This window comes from Otolemur garnettii, unplaced genomic scaffold (assembly GCF_000181295.1).
Source record: "Otolemur garnettii isolate 467f Iridium unplaced genomic scaffold, OtoGar3 scaffold00108, whole genome shotgun sequence".
Lineage (NCBI taxonomy): Eukaryota > Metazoa > Chordata > Mammalia > Primates > Galagidae > Otolemur > Otolemur garnettii.
In genome coordinates this window covers 3,713,944-3,731,748 of record NW_003852503.1, presented here as the reverse complement: position 1 = coordinate 3,731,748, position 17,805 = coordinate 3,713,944, and the positions used below count along the sequence as shown (strand labels likewise).

Genomic DNA, 17,805 nt, shown 5'->3' with positions numbered 1-17,805 from the left:
CATTCTATTTATCTGTTCATCCGCCTTTTGCCTCTTATGAGTGGTGCTGTAAACATTGGTGTACTGTGTACAAATCTGTTCTACTCAGGCTTTCAGTCCTTTTAAATATATATCTAGAAGTGAAATTGCTGGGTCCTATACTAATCTTGTTTTTGATTTTTTTATTTTAATTGTTTGAGATTCATTGAAGGTACAAAGAATTAGGTTATGCTGATTGCCTTGTTAGGTAAAGTCCCTCTTATAATTGGGTCCCGCCCCTAAAAGCTGTGCCACACACTGTGACCCTATCCTCCTTCCTCCTCCCCTGTCCCCGCTTCCTCATTCCCCTACCCCCCACCTTGTATTAGATCACCTAGTTTTTTGAGGAACTGTCATACTGTTTTCCATATCAGTTATACCATTTGCATTCCCACCAGCAATGCACATACATTCATCTTTAGTTCCAGAGCAGCGCGCATTGTTCTGAAGTGTTAACTCATACATATACATTGTAAGGTATAGCAGGGGCACGAAAATCATATATTCAGTACTAAATCTATTATAGCTGTGATTTTTGCAGAAGAATTTAACTTGTGGTAGGTAGCAAATATTTCTGATTCTGCCACTAATCTTTTGCTCCACCTCTTTTGGGATCCCCATGGAGAAGTAGATGTGATTATGTATTCAGCTGCAACTGTGAAGAATTTTTATTTATCAAGTACTTTGATTTCAGAGTTTATTAATAAACCTGCTTTTCATATTTTATTAAATGTATTTGATATGCACAATCAGAAGTGATTAGAAAACTTATTAATTAGCATATTTACTGGGTGCAGTTAATATGCAAAGTTTCAGTATATGATAGATACAATTAAGCATTAGGATATGGTTTTTATCCTTAGAGCTATAGAGTTTGAGGGCATTAACTATAAAAAATTCCATCACTGTGTATTCAAATAATGGCATATGGGGCAAAAATGTAAAGAAGACATGCCAGTATTTTAGGCAGTAATAGATACCATGAGCTCAGTACAAAAGAAGCATCATTATGGCAAGAGGTATCTGAAAAGGTTTCATTTCTGGAGTATCTTTTGAGGAAGGTGTTAAAGGATGCATAAAATTTAGACAGGTAGAGAGGTGAAGACAAGGTGTACCGATTAAGAAAGAATAGCTCTATAATATCAGACAGTGTTAGTGTGCTTAATAATGAATTGTCATTTTTTTAGCATAGTCTAACAAGTTAGATCATATCTATTTAACAAAAAATTGCAGGTAAATCCTCCAGCCTTATATTCATGTTACCATGTCACTGGGTGGTGATGGTAGTAGTAGTAGGATGGGGTAGCAGTAGCAGTAGAAATAATAGTAAGCTAATATTTATTACATGCTTTCTATGTGCCAGGCACTGTACTTAAAACACTTTCCCTGTATTACCGCCTTCCTTCTTTAGTAACCCTATAACGTAGGAGTTAAGGGCTATATCCCTTCCATGGATGAAAAAAGAGAGAGTCGGAAAACTTAAGTAACTTGCCCACAGTCCCACAGGAGCAGAATCATTCAGGGTTTACATCTAGGCAGGCTAGTTCCAGAAGCAGCACTTGTTACCATTGGGTAATACCCCTATACCACCGAATGTGGAAGGGGCTAGTGTATTTTTTTTAATGGCTTTCACAGCCTCTCTGCATGGCTGATGTTTTAACATCCTGGCGATCTGGTTTGTAAACTACTTTGGAAGGCTGCAGAGTGATAAACTAGTATTCTATTTCTAATGAGGCTTTTCCTTAACATGATGATGGCTTCTGTAGCTGCTCATGGGCAGCGGTAAAGGGGTAGTCTGTTCTGCAAACAGCTAAGTAATATACCTGTTTGTTCACAATGGAAAGAAAATGTGCATATACAGTTTGCTTCTGATGAAAATTTATTTTAAAAAATTTTCCCTGTTTTTTTGAAATATGGAGAAGTCAAGAATACCTTTTCCCCCATTGGTGACTAGACCTGTCAGTACTGCTGCTTACCAGAAGGTTTTCAGTTCACTTACTTTGATGTAATTATAAAAGGTATATTGGCTGTAATACTTTTCATAAATTGTTTCTATGATTTGTGTGCACTGGTATGTGCTGTTGACTTGAAATATTCCTCTTTCAGTAAAGATGAATGGCTCAATAGATTAGGGCTACTGAATGACTTAGCATGCTGGTAGAGCCACAGAAACCTAAAAAAGTCTCCTCGGTTTTGTATCCTGTAAATAGAGATAAGTTAGTTCCAGAGGGCGGGTGTGGAAAATTACGAAGCTTTAAAATGATTGTTAATCTCAGTGTGGGGACACTTGGTTTGGGATCATCTGGTCAAGGTATCAAATCCTGCTTTGAGTAAGGGCAGCTTTAAAGCCTTGGAATTTTCCCACATTGACTCTGGGCCAAATAGAAAGGTAGGGTATATGCAAATTTGTTTATGAAGGATTTGAGGCTGAGTTGGGGAGGGGAGGGAGATTTCTCCTTGAAAGTGGTTGAAGTATATGGTAAACATTAAACTTTTCTGTTGTTGTCTACTGAAAGTGTATGCAAAGTGTTTTTGTTCTGTATTTCAGAATGCCTAATTTAATAGGGAGATAGCCAGTTGGTTTAAACCGACATTTTTGGACAGTGAGAGATTATCGAAATCAAGAAATAAGTATTTAGAAATATTTTCACACAAACAGGTACTTCAGTTTAAATAGTAATATTTTCTTAAAATTTGTTCTCTCAAATTTCTCATCAAAATCACAGAATTCTTAGGGGAGTGGATTTGGATCAGAAGTTTCAAGTGCTGTGTTTACATACAGTGACTACAAGTGGGAGAGTCAGTCATACATGCTAATGTGCAGTTGCAGAAGAGGAAGTTTGGTCTCTTAGTCTGACACAGTGATTTTCAACCTGTCTGCCACAGCACAAGGGCTTGGGCATGCAGTGAAATTTTTAAAAAATCATTAATTAAATTATTTTTGTAAGAAGTTCAAAGCACAGTAAGTATTCTACTCTTTTGTTTTGATCAACATAATTTAAGTGTGTTGCAGAAGTGTAAGTACAGGTTCTAGTGTGCTGTGAGTTAAAAGAGGTTGAAAAACACTGGTCTGAGACCTAAAGTGCTTGAGTGCAATAGTATTGAGTAGAACATATAGACGGCTCCGAGGCTGTGCTTCCCACTGATAATATAGAGGGAATTATAAATATATAAATAATATAAATAATGTTATAAATTATTGAAAATAATTTTAGGTAGGTATTTTAATGTTGAAATAATAAACAAATAATTTTAGGTAGGTATTGTAATGTTTGTGCTTTTATGAAGTGTAGTATTGTAAGGAGAGGGTAGTGTAGTATTATAAGGAGAGGGTAGCAGTGCCCAACTAATAGTGTAATTCAGGGAATGATTAGGAGTCTATATTCACATTTCATTTCACAGTGTTGGATATTTTTTTAATCTCCTACTAAGAAGAGTTGCTGTGCCACATTACTACACTTGAATGTAATGTTGAGAAAAGAGACTTTTGACACAGGCTGTCCTTAGTAGGGTGTGAAATCATGGTGGCCTGGTGTGTTATGATAAGGGATTTATCAGCTACAGTCAGGTTTTGCACTTGGAATGCTAAGAGTTAAGTTAGTGAATTGGCTAACTGTAGTTCTGTAGAATAATTCTAAAAGTTTATTAGAATTCATTTATTTTCCTTTTTATCCAAGAAAACTTCCACTTAAATATATTACCTAATGCTCAAGGGCAATAACTGAGATAGAATCATACCTTTAGGATAATAAAATTAGAGGGGCCATACTGAACGAGGCTATCCAGCCTAATTATACCGACTTGGACAACATCCCTGAAGTGTTTATGTAGAGGAGATAACTGTCATTCATGACTTTGGCTACAGAATTTTATTAATGGAATACTTTATGAACCTTAAAAATGATCATTAGGTGTGTATATACTGAGATGGAAAGCCTTTCATGAGCTATTTAGCAAAAAGGCAGGTTATAAAACTATATATTTAAAAGCAATTTAATCTTTGTTTAAAAAATGTAAATCTACATAGCATGGGAAAAAATGGCATGGAAGGACATGGGCCATAAGGGCATCCTTGGGCTTAATGGGCTTGCCGAATGTGTTGACTAGAGACACCTGGTGTGTCTGTGGCTCCAAGTATGCTTCAGATGGAAAAGCTTTTGGTAATATGTTCTTATTTATATGATTAGCTTAGCTAGTAAAAAAGGAAACCATGTGGTGGAGCTTACTGGTTTTGCCCTTGTTGTTGTTTGCTTGTTTTCAATTGAAAATTTTAAAAAGTTCAGAATGACTATAGTATTTTTAAGGCAAATATTTAGGAAAAAGCTCATTAATAGAACTTTATTCATTGATTTATTTAATCTTTTCTGGAAGAAAAAATATACAACACACATATATGCTTTCTCAGAGTAGTTCTGTTTTATTGGGGATACACTTAAGCTGAGGACCAGAAAGACTGATGTACAAAACAAAAGAAAAATGCCAGTTACCTGAAGTGTCCAAGAACCTGGCAGAGTTTGGTTACAGAGAGAAATTATTCCAAAAAATAAAGTGTTTTGGAGATGAGTTCAGGAGTCCACAAAGTGAAAGTTAAATGAATTATGAAAAAAAAAAACCTGAAAATGGCAATGCTAGTGATCTTAAAAGATTCTTTGAAAGTATCCAGGAAATTTTCCTCCAGGCTCTGTTTTGTTATTACTGACCTGGGCCTCAAACTCAGCTTATACATTTCTCTTTTGTCCTTTTTCTAAAACTCTTTCTTCTTTTTTTTTTTTTTAAAGGTTAAAAGAATATTTCTTTAATTTGAAATTCATATGAGGACACAAATGTTTAGGTTGCATTGTTTTCAGTTCTAAGGTAAAGTTCAAGTCATAGTTGAGCCTTTCACCCATAATCTCTTTCTTAACCTTGGTTTTCTCCATCATCTCTACCATCGCTTCCATTTTCATAGGAGCCTCTCAAAGGCATGATTGATACTCTTTGTCTCTGTTTATTTATTTACTTAATTCCCTAAATACTGTGGTTTCTGCTCCCCTGACTGTACTGAAAGTGCTTCCCTAAAGGTGAACAAACTCCTAATTGTCTATTCTTTAGGAATGTTTAAAATTCTCACTTTTGACCTCTCTGTATTCTGCATAAAGATCAGTAACCCTCATCCTTGCATTCCATTCACAGTTACCTGTTAGAATTTTTCTTTTATCTTTGCAGGATAAAGTCTGGCCTATACAAGGTCAGTCATGATCTGACTACCCTGACCTCTGAGGTTGACTGTCCTGCTTCCCCCGGCCCTCACCACACATGGTTTATGTTTTAGCAGTACTGCTGGTAACCCATGCTCTGGCCTCCTGTTCGTAGGCTCCCCCACCTTGTGCCCTAACCTTCATCTTCTAGAATGGTTCAGGATTCATCTGCTTCCTTGATCATACTTAGAAAAAATTAACCATGTGTTTTAAGTCACTATTTTTGTCTGGCTTATTTTAAGTGTATGTTATGTTAAGTATTTCCTTCTTGGTTGAAGGTACCCTGAGTGTGGAGTTTGAATTTTATTGGTTATAGTGTTAAGCATAGTATTTGGTACAGATTTAGCTTCTGGTACATGTTTGTTAAACTGAACTAAATGAAACTTAGTTCTATGGGGGCGCACATTTTATAAACATATGAATGGACATGTAAGGCTCGTTTGGATCACTTGGTAAGGTGCAAAAAGGGACAGCAGAGAAAACCAAATATATTTGTTGACTTCATTTTTACTAAACAATTAGTAAGGACATTCTTATTTTCATATTGTCTTGTGAAGGAAACAAGTGCTAATGTGGAGAACAAATCACAGGAATGAAATGTCATCTGACCAAATTAACCTAAAGGTGAAGCTGTGGAGCTTTGGGCCAGAATGATTAACCTAAGTTGTGTTTTCAAATGTTTGGTAGTGACATATTGGCAGATAGCTTTTAGAGTGTAGTTTTTCTGTCCCTGTCTGAGGAACAGATAAGATTGATTTGTTGTCTATAAATGGGTCCGTATCAAATGACTGAAAGTAATTTTAAATCACAGAAGGGTATTGGCCTTTTCTCCATTTTTAATGAAAACTTCTTGAAGATTTAGCCCCATCCTAAATCAGTGCACATTTTGAATTCGTTTGACTCTTTTTTTTCAGAAGTGTAAGTCAGTTCCCTACTATCTGCTATTTCAGTAACTTGAAGTTTGCAGGAGTGGTTTCCTGCTGTAGGAAGCAACTCTTTCCTTTGTTAGTATCTTGTCAGAGGGAACAGGGAGGCCTGAAGCTCCTGAGAATCCCGAGGCATCACCACCTTCTGGTGTGGTTGTGGCTCCAGAGTCAGAATAATTTAGGTAAAATTTGAGTAATGTGGATGAAAGATTTGGGTAACTTTTATTAGCAGTTTTCACTTGGCTAGCCAAGGAAGTGGAACCGTGCAGGACTGAAGGTATCCTCCAGCCCTTCTGGACAGTGCAGCATGGAGCTTTTGCTTTGCCCTTATTAAAACCAGGATAAAGAAGATACAAATCGGCTTGGCGCCTGTGGCTCAACCGGCTAAGGCACCAGCCACATACTCCTGGGCTGGTGGGTTCAAATCCAGCCCGGACCTGCCAAACAACAATGACAGCTGCAACCAAAAAATAGCTGGGTGTTGTGGAGGGCGCCTATAGTCCCAGTTACTTGGGAGGCTGAGGCAAGAGAATTGCTTGAGCCCAGGAGTTAGTTGAAAGTTGCTGTGAGCTGTGATGCTACAGTACTCTACCCAGGGGGACAGCTTGAGGCTCTGTCTCAAAAAAAAAAAGAAGATATAAATCCTGCTCTGGCCCCGTTGTCTGCCCACCTTCACCTCAGTCTCTCCTCTCAGTTTTACTGCAGTTTAATTCTAAGGCTTTGGTATACTTTGTTTATGGGTGCTTTTTCCCCTGATCCCTGATACTGTTGTACAAAAGTATTTATTTCTGTCTGACTATCTTGTTTCTCTTTATTTTATTCCTTGTTCCTTAATCTCTTTTAAAATTAGTATTAATAGTTTCAGCTACTTGGGAGGCTGAGGCAAGAGAATCGCTTAAGGCCCAGGTGTCCTCAAACTATGGCCCACGGGCCACATGCAGCCCGCCTAGGACATTTATCTGGCCTGCCTGGTGTTTTTGCCGCTGCTGCCTGTCCTGTTTAGCAGCCGACTCACCTGGGGCCCACAGTCCAGCCCTCCAGCAGTCTGAGGGACAGTGAACTGGCCCCCTTTTTAAAAAATTTGAGGACCCCCTAGCTTAAGTCCAAGAGTTGGAGGTTGCTCTGAGCTATCGTGCCACAGCACTCTACCAAGGGCCACAAAGTGAGACTCTGTCTAAATAAAAGTAAATAAATAAATAGAAAAAGAAAACAAACTTCAAACTAAGACAACTGAAAGCAAAATTAAAAAAATACTGTGTATTCACATACAAAAATTCAATTTTGGAATTTTTTAAATAGAAACTTCATGAAAATAAGGAAATTAAAAGCCCTTAACAAATTATTAGGCCATTCCTACATCGTTACTTAAAAATATTTTACATTTTGAAAGGACAATGTGTGCATCTGGTGAGTTCAAGTTCAAAAGGGTAAACACAGAAAAGCAGATCTCTTTTCTGCTGTTATTCCTCATTTCTTCTCTTTGGAGTTAACTGTTGGTACTATTTTTTCTCTTTTCTGTGCAATCCTGGAGATAGTCTATGCATCTACTTGTAAGTAGATGAATGTTTTTGTAAGATATAAAATTTATATTTTGACACTCTGTGAAGTAGCATTTCTATCTTTTGGCAGTTGTTAGGCTAGTAATATCCACACACTTTGAAGTATAGTACTCTACATTGTTTCTTTACGAAATAAACACTGATCTTACAGACCTGCATAAGGATATATCTTCCGGTATTAATGGTCAGACATGGCCTGTTTTCTCTGTTTTCAGTTGTGTTGCATTTCATACTAATTTTGACCTGACCCTTTTATTGAGAACATAAAGCACAAATTGATAGCAACTGAAGGTACTTAGGTGCCTGAATGCTGTGTTCTGATATTAATCCACTTGGCAGAAATGTACTTAGCATTTTATCCTGCAACTTGCACTTTATTCTGACTTTTCTCAAGCACTTTACAAGAGTATATTATTGTCAGGATTTGGAGGCACAAAGGAATTAAGATTTTCACAGGCATGCTCTACAAGTTAGTAATGGAACCAAGCAACGTCACCCAAGATTCCTGGCTCCCTGGCTTTCAGCACCAATTCATAACAGTTTTACTAATGCACTAGGACTCTGCCAACTGTAGAGGTAGTCGGATGCAATTTGACCCCTGTTATTTCCAGAATGTCATAGATTATCCTCCCACTCCCCCCAAAAAGCCTTTTAAAAGTCTCCAGTTAAAGATCTTTTCCATCCTGTATTTCCTTATTTTTCAGTCTGTTGGGTTTTCAGCCTTCCTTTCCCACCTAGGGTTCCTCCTCAAACCACCCCAACAGTCTGTGAGTAGATTTATGTTACCAATCCATTTTGCAATCTTAGTGTTCTAATTCAAAACCCATGTATCAGTGTGTACACTGTCTACATTCCTAAAAAGCTAGTCCCATAGAGTATCTCGAAAAATGACCAGTGAAGATGCTGGGTGTTGCTTTTCAGTCTTAAATAAATAAATCAAAGAGCAAGAGTTAAAAAAAAAAAATCTTGACGTTTGGAAGTCACTAAAACATGGGGTCATGAGGAAGTACTTTTAAGTTCCCATGTTTGCTTGCTTAGTCAGACTTATTTTTACCTTGAATATGTCTTTAATATTGCCTTTCCTCAGTATGTCTGTATTTAAATTGTGTCTAAGGTTATTTTCCTTAAACTGTATAGGTTTGCATATAGGTGGTTCTAGAGCCTCTAGATAAAAGATGCTCCTCGACCATTATTTTCTCATGACATCTAACCCTACCCACACACTTTTTATTCTTTTGAACTGCCAATTGTATGGGAGATAGCAATGTAACTTTTTTGTTAAACATTTCTAAAAATTCTGTAGGCGTTCTGCTTGAAACAGGTCTTTGATAAGAGCTGTGGTGCCTGTCGCTAGTGGTATAGCATCTGCTGTGTGTTGTCTGCTGTTGGTGGTGAGAAGTTTACGTTGAAAAAGAACCTTTCCACCTGAAGTTCCTAAAGCCATAGATGAGCGCCATACAGTTCAATTTTGACACACTGTTGGATAGAGGGCAGCAGCGATGCCATTATTGCTCTGTGTTGGTAGAAAGAACAAACCGTCTTATACTAAGGCAGGCTCATTCCTAAAGCTCACATATGAGACTCTTGAACAGAGGGCAGCCCTGTATGGTTAAGGTGACTTTATGAAATGTATTTCAGAATCTAACCTTCGGTAGATCGTGCAGATAAACCTTTGTGAATTGATTTCACAAAGTGGAGTTAGACATGGTCCTACTAGTAATTTAGGAAATGGGCCAGGTTTAACGTGCACATTTATATTCATGCTGTTTTCAAATTCTTATTACAGACCTGAGAGGAAGGATTAGACTATCCATAAGTAAGAAAATTAAAGTAGAGAGAGATTAGATAACTAGCTTATGTTTTATCCAGCTAGTAAGAGCCTAAATTTCCTATCCATGTGCTTTCTCACTTACTACAGCCTCCTCTTACAATGAATAACATATGTATATTTTAGAGCTTTACAACGGCCATGTATTCCAAATAGTGCATTTATTTAAGTGTTTTGGAGCTCTCCAGCAATCCTGTAATCCTGTAGATCAGTGGTTCTTAACCTTCCTAATGATGCGAGCCTTAATACAGTTCCTGTGGGTTGTGACCCTCAGGTTGAGAACCACTGCTGTAGATGTTCATATCTTACTTTATAAAGGTAGATAGAAATTTAAGTCTCAGGGAAGTACGCTGACTTGCCTGACAGCACAAAACTGTTAAGTAAGTGGTTAGACCTGGCTGGGGCTTAAACCCACCCTCCATCCTGAATTCTCTGTCCTTTCTACTCAGCTCCCTGGAGGCCAGTAATTTTAATACTCAGCAATGTTTATTGATCCTTTACCATGTATAGTATACTATGTCAGATGCTATTAATTGATTCTGAAAGAAATAAAAGTACACAGTTCCACTCCTGTTTATAATTTAATGGGGAAGATAGGATAAATCACATACCTAATATGTGGTGTAATTAAACTCTGTATGCAGAAGTGAGCCAGCGCAACTGTAGTGAAATAAATGTTACTACTAATGGTGAACGGTGGGAGGCATTATCTGACTGTGACCGAGTAGCCTTCTGAGAAGCTTTTGAATGGTCGTTCCTGCTGGTTTCTTCTAGGAAAAGTACCGGTAGTTATTTTCAGCCTCTCTCCTCTGAGGCTATGGGTTTCTTCCTTGTTATATTACCTCTTTAACATATGCACTAGTACTGAGAAGGTAGTGGAGTTACTGAATGTTTCAATCCTTAGCAGAGGTTAAACAGAAAAGACTCTACCCAAACGCAGAACCAAAGACATGACGTTCTGTATTAGTTAGGATTAGGCCTAGTTGTAAGTAACTGAAAAGTTGAAAACAATAGTGGCTTAAATAGATTACTTATCTGTCACTAAAAATGTCAGAGATTTGTACCAGTCTGGACAGCCCAGTGCCAAGAAGTCCTCAGGGACTCAGGTTCCTTCCAGCTCCTTGCTCTGCCTTCCCTAGAGATTCACATTGTACTCATTGTCCGGTGGCATCAGTTTCTAGTGAACAGAATGGAGAAAAGTCAAAGGTGGAGAGCAAATGGCGCACTCTGGCTGTTTTTAGAGGAGATTTCTGGAAGCTGCCACAGAATATTCTGTCCCATGACTTAGAACTTGATCATATATTCATTCTTAAATATGTAAGTAGCTATATATAGTTAAAGGTTCCTTTACCATGGAAGAAGAGAATGGATTATGAAGGGTAGATATTAAAGGATTCATAGGAACTATTTAGCCTGGTATTCAATCTCTAACTTCTTTTTTAGTCCTTTTTCCGATTACTTAACCACATGACCCTATGCACCAGCAAAAGCTTTCTTGTTACCCGTGGTCAGAAGTGATCACCACCTCTTCTAAATCTTGTAATACTTCTCAGCTTTATAGCAAATATCATATGCTGAACTGTTATTGCTGTCATTTGTCTGCATATATAGCTTCCCTAAATCAGAGGGTCTCACCACAATGTACATTTCTGAGGGCAGTGACCACATATTATATGCCTTACAATTGCTGGTCTAGTGCCTTATAAATAATTGGTTTTCAATAAATATTTCTTACATGAGCAAATAAGTAATTCTGATGATTTCTTGGTTTCTTACAGCATTTTAGGTAAGAAAGATGGATCAACCTAGTGGAAGAAGTTTTATGCAAGTATTATGTGAAAAATATAGTCCTGAAAATTTTCCTTACCGCCGTGGTCCTGGGATGGGAGTCCATGTCCCAGCCACACCTCAGGGCTCTCCTATGAAAGGTAAGAAAGGTAGGACCTAAAACATTTACTTACTGGAACTTACTTAGAAAGTGAAATCACAGTGTTGCTTTGTTTGCCAGGGGTTTCCTTTATTTGGAATTATGAGTCAAATCATCTTTCCCCCTTATTATGATTTCAGGTTTTTTTTTAAGACTCTGACAGGACTGATTTTCCTCCAGATTATCCAAGAGGCATTTACTTGCCCTTAAAGAGTAATATTTGACATTATTTCAAATGCATATATTTTTTAAGGAACTTATAGGGTACATAAACAAATAAGACCGGCCTGTACTCTCAAGGACCTTACAACCTAAAAGGATTATAAGACATTCATATTTACAAAGATAGCACAGATTGTTTATGTTGAGCCCAATAAATGGCACAATGACTAGGAAAGAAATCTAGATGAGAGTTAATTATTATTATATGATCAGGGAAGGGTGCAACATTGTGACACTTGAACTAGCCCTTCAAGAATGCAGAATTTGGTTAGACAGGAGATAAATTCTAGGGAGGGATTAGATGTGAGCAAAAATCTATAAATAGAAATGTGCAAGGTGTACTTTTGCTTGTCTGCTACCTTGATGTTATAATGAACAACTCTTAGAAGTAGTTCTTTGTAGTTATGGGGGATTAAGAAAAACTCGGTAAAATTCAAGTGGGGCGGTTCAGTAAGTTCCCACCCAGTGGGTGCAATGCACGGGAATGTGGCACTTTTCCTGGGTGAGGGACACAACTACAACTCAGACTTTAACCTTACAATGGAAACTGCGTGACCTAATCATATACCCTCCTATTAATCTGAAATTAAAAAATTGAATCAAGGTTTTTGTTCTTACATTCAAAGCTTAACAAGTGTTTGCTGTTTTTCAAACAACTATCTTATCATTGTGTGTAACCTAGAATGGCACAGAGATGTGGATTTTTTACGCGGTAGTCTTTTTCACCCTAGGATCCATTACCAATTTGAAAATGTGATACTAACAGAACTAAGTTGAAAAACCATATAATTTGAGGACTTTATTAATACAGTCTTACCTTCATGAGTCCTTGTTTTATACCACATGGGAAAAGGGTGGTTGAATTCTCATGTTTATCCTTTTCATTAGAGATACTAATCCTGATTTTATTGACACATACGTTTTTTGAACCAGGTCAAAGAATTGTTACCTCCATTGGCCAAATTCAATAAATAGTTTAAGATACTGAAACATTTTCTCCCATTGCAATTATATTTTAACAGAAGGCCAATTTTCACAAGGGACAAATTCCACAGGGATATGAAACGGGAATAATTGAGACAAATATGAGAAAGCTATAGAGTTTTGAATTGAATATACTTAAGTGAGGAAGATTTTTTGAATAGTATGAACTTGAAGAACAAAAGTGATTTAGCAGATTAAATATCTAATGGATTGAGATAATTGTCAAAGGTAACAGAAGGTAAAGGTACACATCAGATAGAAAAGAGCTATCCAGAATACGTTTGAACTAAATTTAAAAAAGAAAGAATTGGGACCAATAAGAGGGTGGTGGTCATCTACACCTGAATGTCTTGGATCTGGTGTTCAGATGACGAGATGATGGCATGGCTCTGTTGTTGGAAGTTGCGATAAACAACTCTGCCAGGAGTTAAAGCCTAGAAGACTTATTTGGTGGTATTGATTCAGTACTTCTGAACTCCTCGTGGGCCGTATTTGGCTGTCTCCCGTTAGAATTCAGTACCCTTTGATGCCATTATATCCTGTATTCTCCAGATCTTTGAGTAATTTCACACTGTTTGACTGTTGTTTCTTGACTATTCTTGGGGGCTGAACTCAGTATGTAGACAAGAATTAGGCTGATGGAGAAAGTATTTTGTACCCCATGTGATTCAGATCGCCTCAACCTCCCAAGTGTACTGGTGTTGAACAGCTGTGGAATAACCTGTGCAGGAGACGAAAAAGAAATCGCTGCCTTCTGTGCTCATGTGTCGGAGCTAGATCTTTCTGACAACAAACTGGAAGACTGGCACGAGGTAAAGTTCTTACGTTGCTGTGTTTTGGTAAAAAGCAGGAATAACCGTTGTATCCTTGTTTATGCTATTCTGTACTCTGCTGCATTCTTTTGGCACTTGAGATTCAAAATAAATAACTGCCTGCCTCAACACTATTTGTGGCAATTTTTCAGTTACCTTGGTTATTGCTAACTTGTTTTTCACCAATGTGAAAAGCACTGAGAAACTTCATTTCAGGTATCGGGAGGTTAATGAGTCTACAGAGCTTTAGACTGCTAGTGGTTCATTATATTCTCTACTGTTTCACTAGTTACTATCCCATGCTCATCTCTACTTCTACTTCACTATTTATGTGGGGTTTTTTTTGAGACAGAGTCTTATTATGTCATCCTCGGTAGAGTGCTGTGGCGTCACAGCTCACAGCAACCTCAAACTCTTGGGCTTAAGCAATTCTCTTGCCACAGACTCCTGAGTAGCTGGAACTACAGGTGCCTACCACAAAACCCAGCTATTTTTTTGTTCTAATTGTTGCTTGGCAGGCCCAGGCTGGGACCAGCTCCAGTGTATGTGGCTGGTGCCCTAGCCGCTGAGCTATAGGCACCAAGCCTACTTCAATATTTATAACTGTAAATTGATGTGAAATTGCTAGAACTTGAAACTAAGGTAATGGTAAAAATATTTATTCTTGTTATTGAAATTTATCCCAAATATTTTAGAACTTTTCTTATATTATCATGTCCTTTTGGTGGATGATATAACTGATGGCTTTTAACCTCACAGTAACTCAAAGTACACAAATGACAGTATTAAATTCTCTTTTATTATATATGATGTTACCTAATATCTAATTGTAACATTACCTGATAGAAGCTATCCTGAAGAATAAGGGGGGAAAAGTCCTTCTGCATTCTCCTGCCTTAATTTAGAGTCTTTGTTGGAAAGTTTTCTGATGGACTTCTTGGATCTGGCTGTATCCTCTTTCCTCTAAGCTGTCGTCCATGGTGCTACCACGGCTCCTTTTAATAAATGAGACATGATGGTGACACTCGCCTACGTGAAGTCCTTCGGCTGTTTCTCATTGCCTAACAGCTAAGGCCCTTAATCATGTGCCCCTTTGCTATTTGTAGAACTTTCTTTCCATTTTTGACCATGTACTTTTACTTGCAGCTCATAATAAACTCTTGACACAAAAGGTTTCCTTGCTCTTACTCATCCTGAGCCCAGTGCTCTCTGTCTTCGCGTGTCTGCCTCGCTGCTTCCTATTTTTCCTTTAGCAGTTGGTCCACATTGCTATTCCTCTATGAGATTTTCTCTGGCTCTCACCCAGATCACCTGCACTCTGCTGCTGTGAAAGGATTTATCACGGTAGTGTAATTACTTGCTTACTTGACAGTTTTTCTACTAGACTATGAGCTTATTCAAGTGGAGATTTGTATCTTTTTTATCACCAGTGCCCAGCATACTAGGTAGTCAAATGTTTGTTGAGTGTGTTAATGAATAAATGATTATCTCTAAGGATGGATCAAGACCTCTTACTCTAACTTTGCCTGTGATCTTTAAGAGACTCCCTTAATTCTTTAGTGCTTTAGTTTGCTCATCCGTGGGACAGGCTGCTGATAAAATTAATCATTGAAACACTTAGTAGATATTGAATACTGTATACATTCTAAGACAACTTGTCTAAAAAAATCTAGATACAACTTAGTTTTGTTCAGCTTTTCTTATATTTATCTTTTTCATAGTCTTGTTTAATCTGGTAACTGTACTATTATTTTCATTAGAATTTTTTTAATTCTTTGAGATGCATGTCACTTGATTTCTAAGTGGTTGATTAATTTCTGCAGATTTTACTTATTCGTATACTTATCTGAACAAGTAGTATAGTTCACTGTCCAACAAATCACAGTCTGTGCCTTCGTGGTCCTCAGAGCAGCTTCCGAGCCACGCGTGCTCTGTGCACACTGCGCACAGGGCAGAAAGAGGCCTCCATTCATCTTCTTTCTCCTCACGGTTCTCCTGAAGAACCTCTGGGGAGATTTGTGTCCTACATGGATGCCAACTCAAGACCAAATTCTATGTTTATGTATGGAATCCCCTAATTTGTTTCTTTGAAATATAAAATTTCAAAAAGATTTTGTGCTTTGACATAAGTTTTTGCTAACTGGTGAGAATAGTTTAATAGTGATGTATTTGCTATGTATTGCTATTTTAGAAGGAAAGATATATGTAATACAGATCAGCACAGAGTTTCTGCTAGGGAATTAAGCATTTTCTCTGCTTAGACTAAGGCCTCTGTGAAGTATTTCTCAGCCCACATTAACAGATAGCCCGAGGTCACCTATGACTCGTAATCTATTTGCACTCACTTTATACATTCCTGCATGTGCTCAGTAGTCTGTTTTCAGGCAGTTTTCAAGTAAACATTTTTTGCTTCTCCTTCCAAGTTTCCATTTTCCAGTTTACTTTTGTTTTCATCATTCCTTTATATTTCTTCTTTATCCATTGCAGTTGGTCTTAGTCTTCTGGAGCATATATCAGAACACAGGGAGATGGCAAAAGAATATCAATTTTTTTACAGTTGAATAAACTCTTAGCCAGCTTACAAATAGGTTACTGATTTCAAGACATTACATTTCAACCCCGTTATAACCCATATTTCTGCTTACCAAAAAGATAACTTATTCCTAGCCATTAACTAACTTTATTTCAACCAATATTGATATAGCAATGTGGAACAAAATAATATAATTTGTTTTATTAGTTGTTTGAATGGTCACTAATGTTATACTTTGAGTAACTAGCTTAAACTACTGGCTGCTATATTAAAAAATATCCAAGATGAAGATAAATACGGGTGGGAAATGTAATGCTTTTGGAGGAGACAAAGATTGGTCTCACCTGCCTAGAATTGGGCACCTATATGTAAAAATAATGCATTTTTCTAGCTTTTGACTTAAACTTCTAGCTGAGCAGATTTTTGTCTGATCTTTCCCAAAGTATGTTCTTTTTTCTCCCTTTCTTATCAAAACCATTTTATAAAAGAAATTAAACCAAATAGTTGAGGAGGAGGAGGAATTACCCACTCAGGTAAGACAGAGAATAGCTGAGTATAAATTACAGATTGTTATCTTAATACCTTTTCCCCATTTTTGTTAGATCTTCAGTTTCTTCTTTTTTAGAAGCCTGAGTAGAGGGTCGTCTGTTAAATCACTGAATCGTGGGGACGTCAAAGGGGATCTCAGCTCATTGCCATGTTTCTGCGCCTGAGTGTATTTAACTCATTCCAGCTGGAGGAGTCTTTTTTATTTTTAGAATTTTAAAAATGAAAGTCAGTATACTGCCCTAGAAATTCACAGATTGTTTGTGAGCCTTTGCTATAGGGAAATTTTTCCATTATAAGTAAATATATCTGTGTAGTGAATATTATATTTTCCTAAATCTTATCATTAATTTGAAGTTATCCACAGAAGCTTTTTTATTTCAGTCCTTTAAAGAAAATATTTATTTCTAACTTTTATTATTTTTCCTGCTTAAATTAGATTCTAGTTAAGTTTTATCTTTTGAGATATTCCAGGACTAACAGTAATTTTTCTAAGTCTTTATTCTCACTGTGCCTAAGTGTAGTTACAGACTATGAAGACTACATCGTGTGTTTGCTAGCCTGGGGAAATCTCCCAGAAATTGGTTTACCCCCCCATTACCAATTTTTAAGTATTTTCCTCTTTATTATAAAAATAAGATGTGGGCAGTGGTGATTAGCAAGGGTTTTCTGTTTTGTTTTTATCTGTCTTTTTCAGCCCCCCCATTAAAAGAAGTTTTGTTATGTATAGCTGATCATTATATTCTATATGAAAGTTCTTCTTTATTCTTTGTTTTCTGGTTATATTTCTGATGTACTAGTCATGGTATTTTGGAAAGAACAATGGCTCTGATTTTTAAATCTCAGATTTGATTTTTGTGACTATGAAACCTTAGTCAAATTATTTAATATCTCTGAGCCTCAGTTTCCTCTTTGTTAAAGTGAAAGTGGAATTATTTATCCTGCAAATTGTTCTGAGAATTTAATGATAAATAAGCTATATCAAAGAGATGTATGCTTTTCATTTTTGAGTAAATATATTTTATAGTTTAGTACACCTTTGACCGAAACTGAAACTGTTTTCTGAGTTACTGTGACTATGTAGTCAATTTTGAACCCATGAATTGTTACCAGGTGGTTTTTAATAACCCTTTAATTAGCCTTAATGTTGTGCTGAAAATGAGAGGAAGGAGACATTCAAAGAGAATTAGATGACCCAGGCTCAGCTTTTTAA

At 37.1% G+C, this 17,805-nt stretch overlaps 1 protein-coding gene across 4 annotated transcripts in view; it reads left to right on the top strand.

Moving 5' to 3' along the window:
• The window catches only part of TBCEL (tubulin folding cofactor E like), a 91,477-nt gene that overhangs the window by 34,511 nt on the left and 39,161 nt on the right, over positions 1-17,805 (top strand). For 2 of the 4 annotated variants that reach the window (XM_023517291.1, XM_003796802.3), the window contains exons 2-3: positions 11,347-11,496; positions 13,374-13,513. In XM_023517291.1, coding sequence (XP_023373059.1) covers positions 11,364-11,496; positions 13,374-13,513 — 273 coding nt within the window. In that variant the 5' untranslated portion in view covers positions 11,347-11,363. Of the gene's footprint in view, positions 1-11,346; positions 11,506-13,373; positions 13,514-17,805 lie in introns of all 4 variants that reach the window. The other 2 variants (XM_023517289.1, XM_023517290.1) reach the window with 1 other exon arrangement.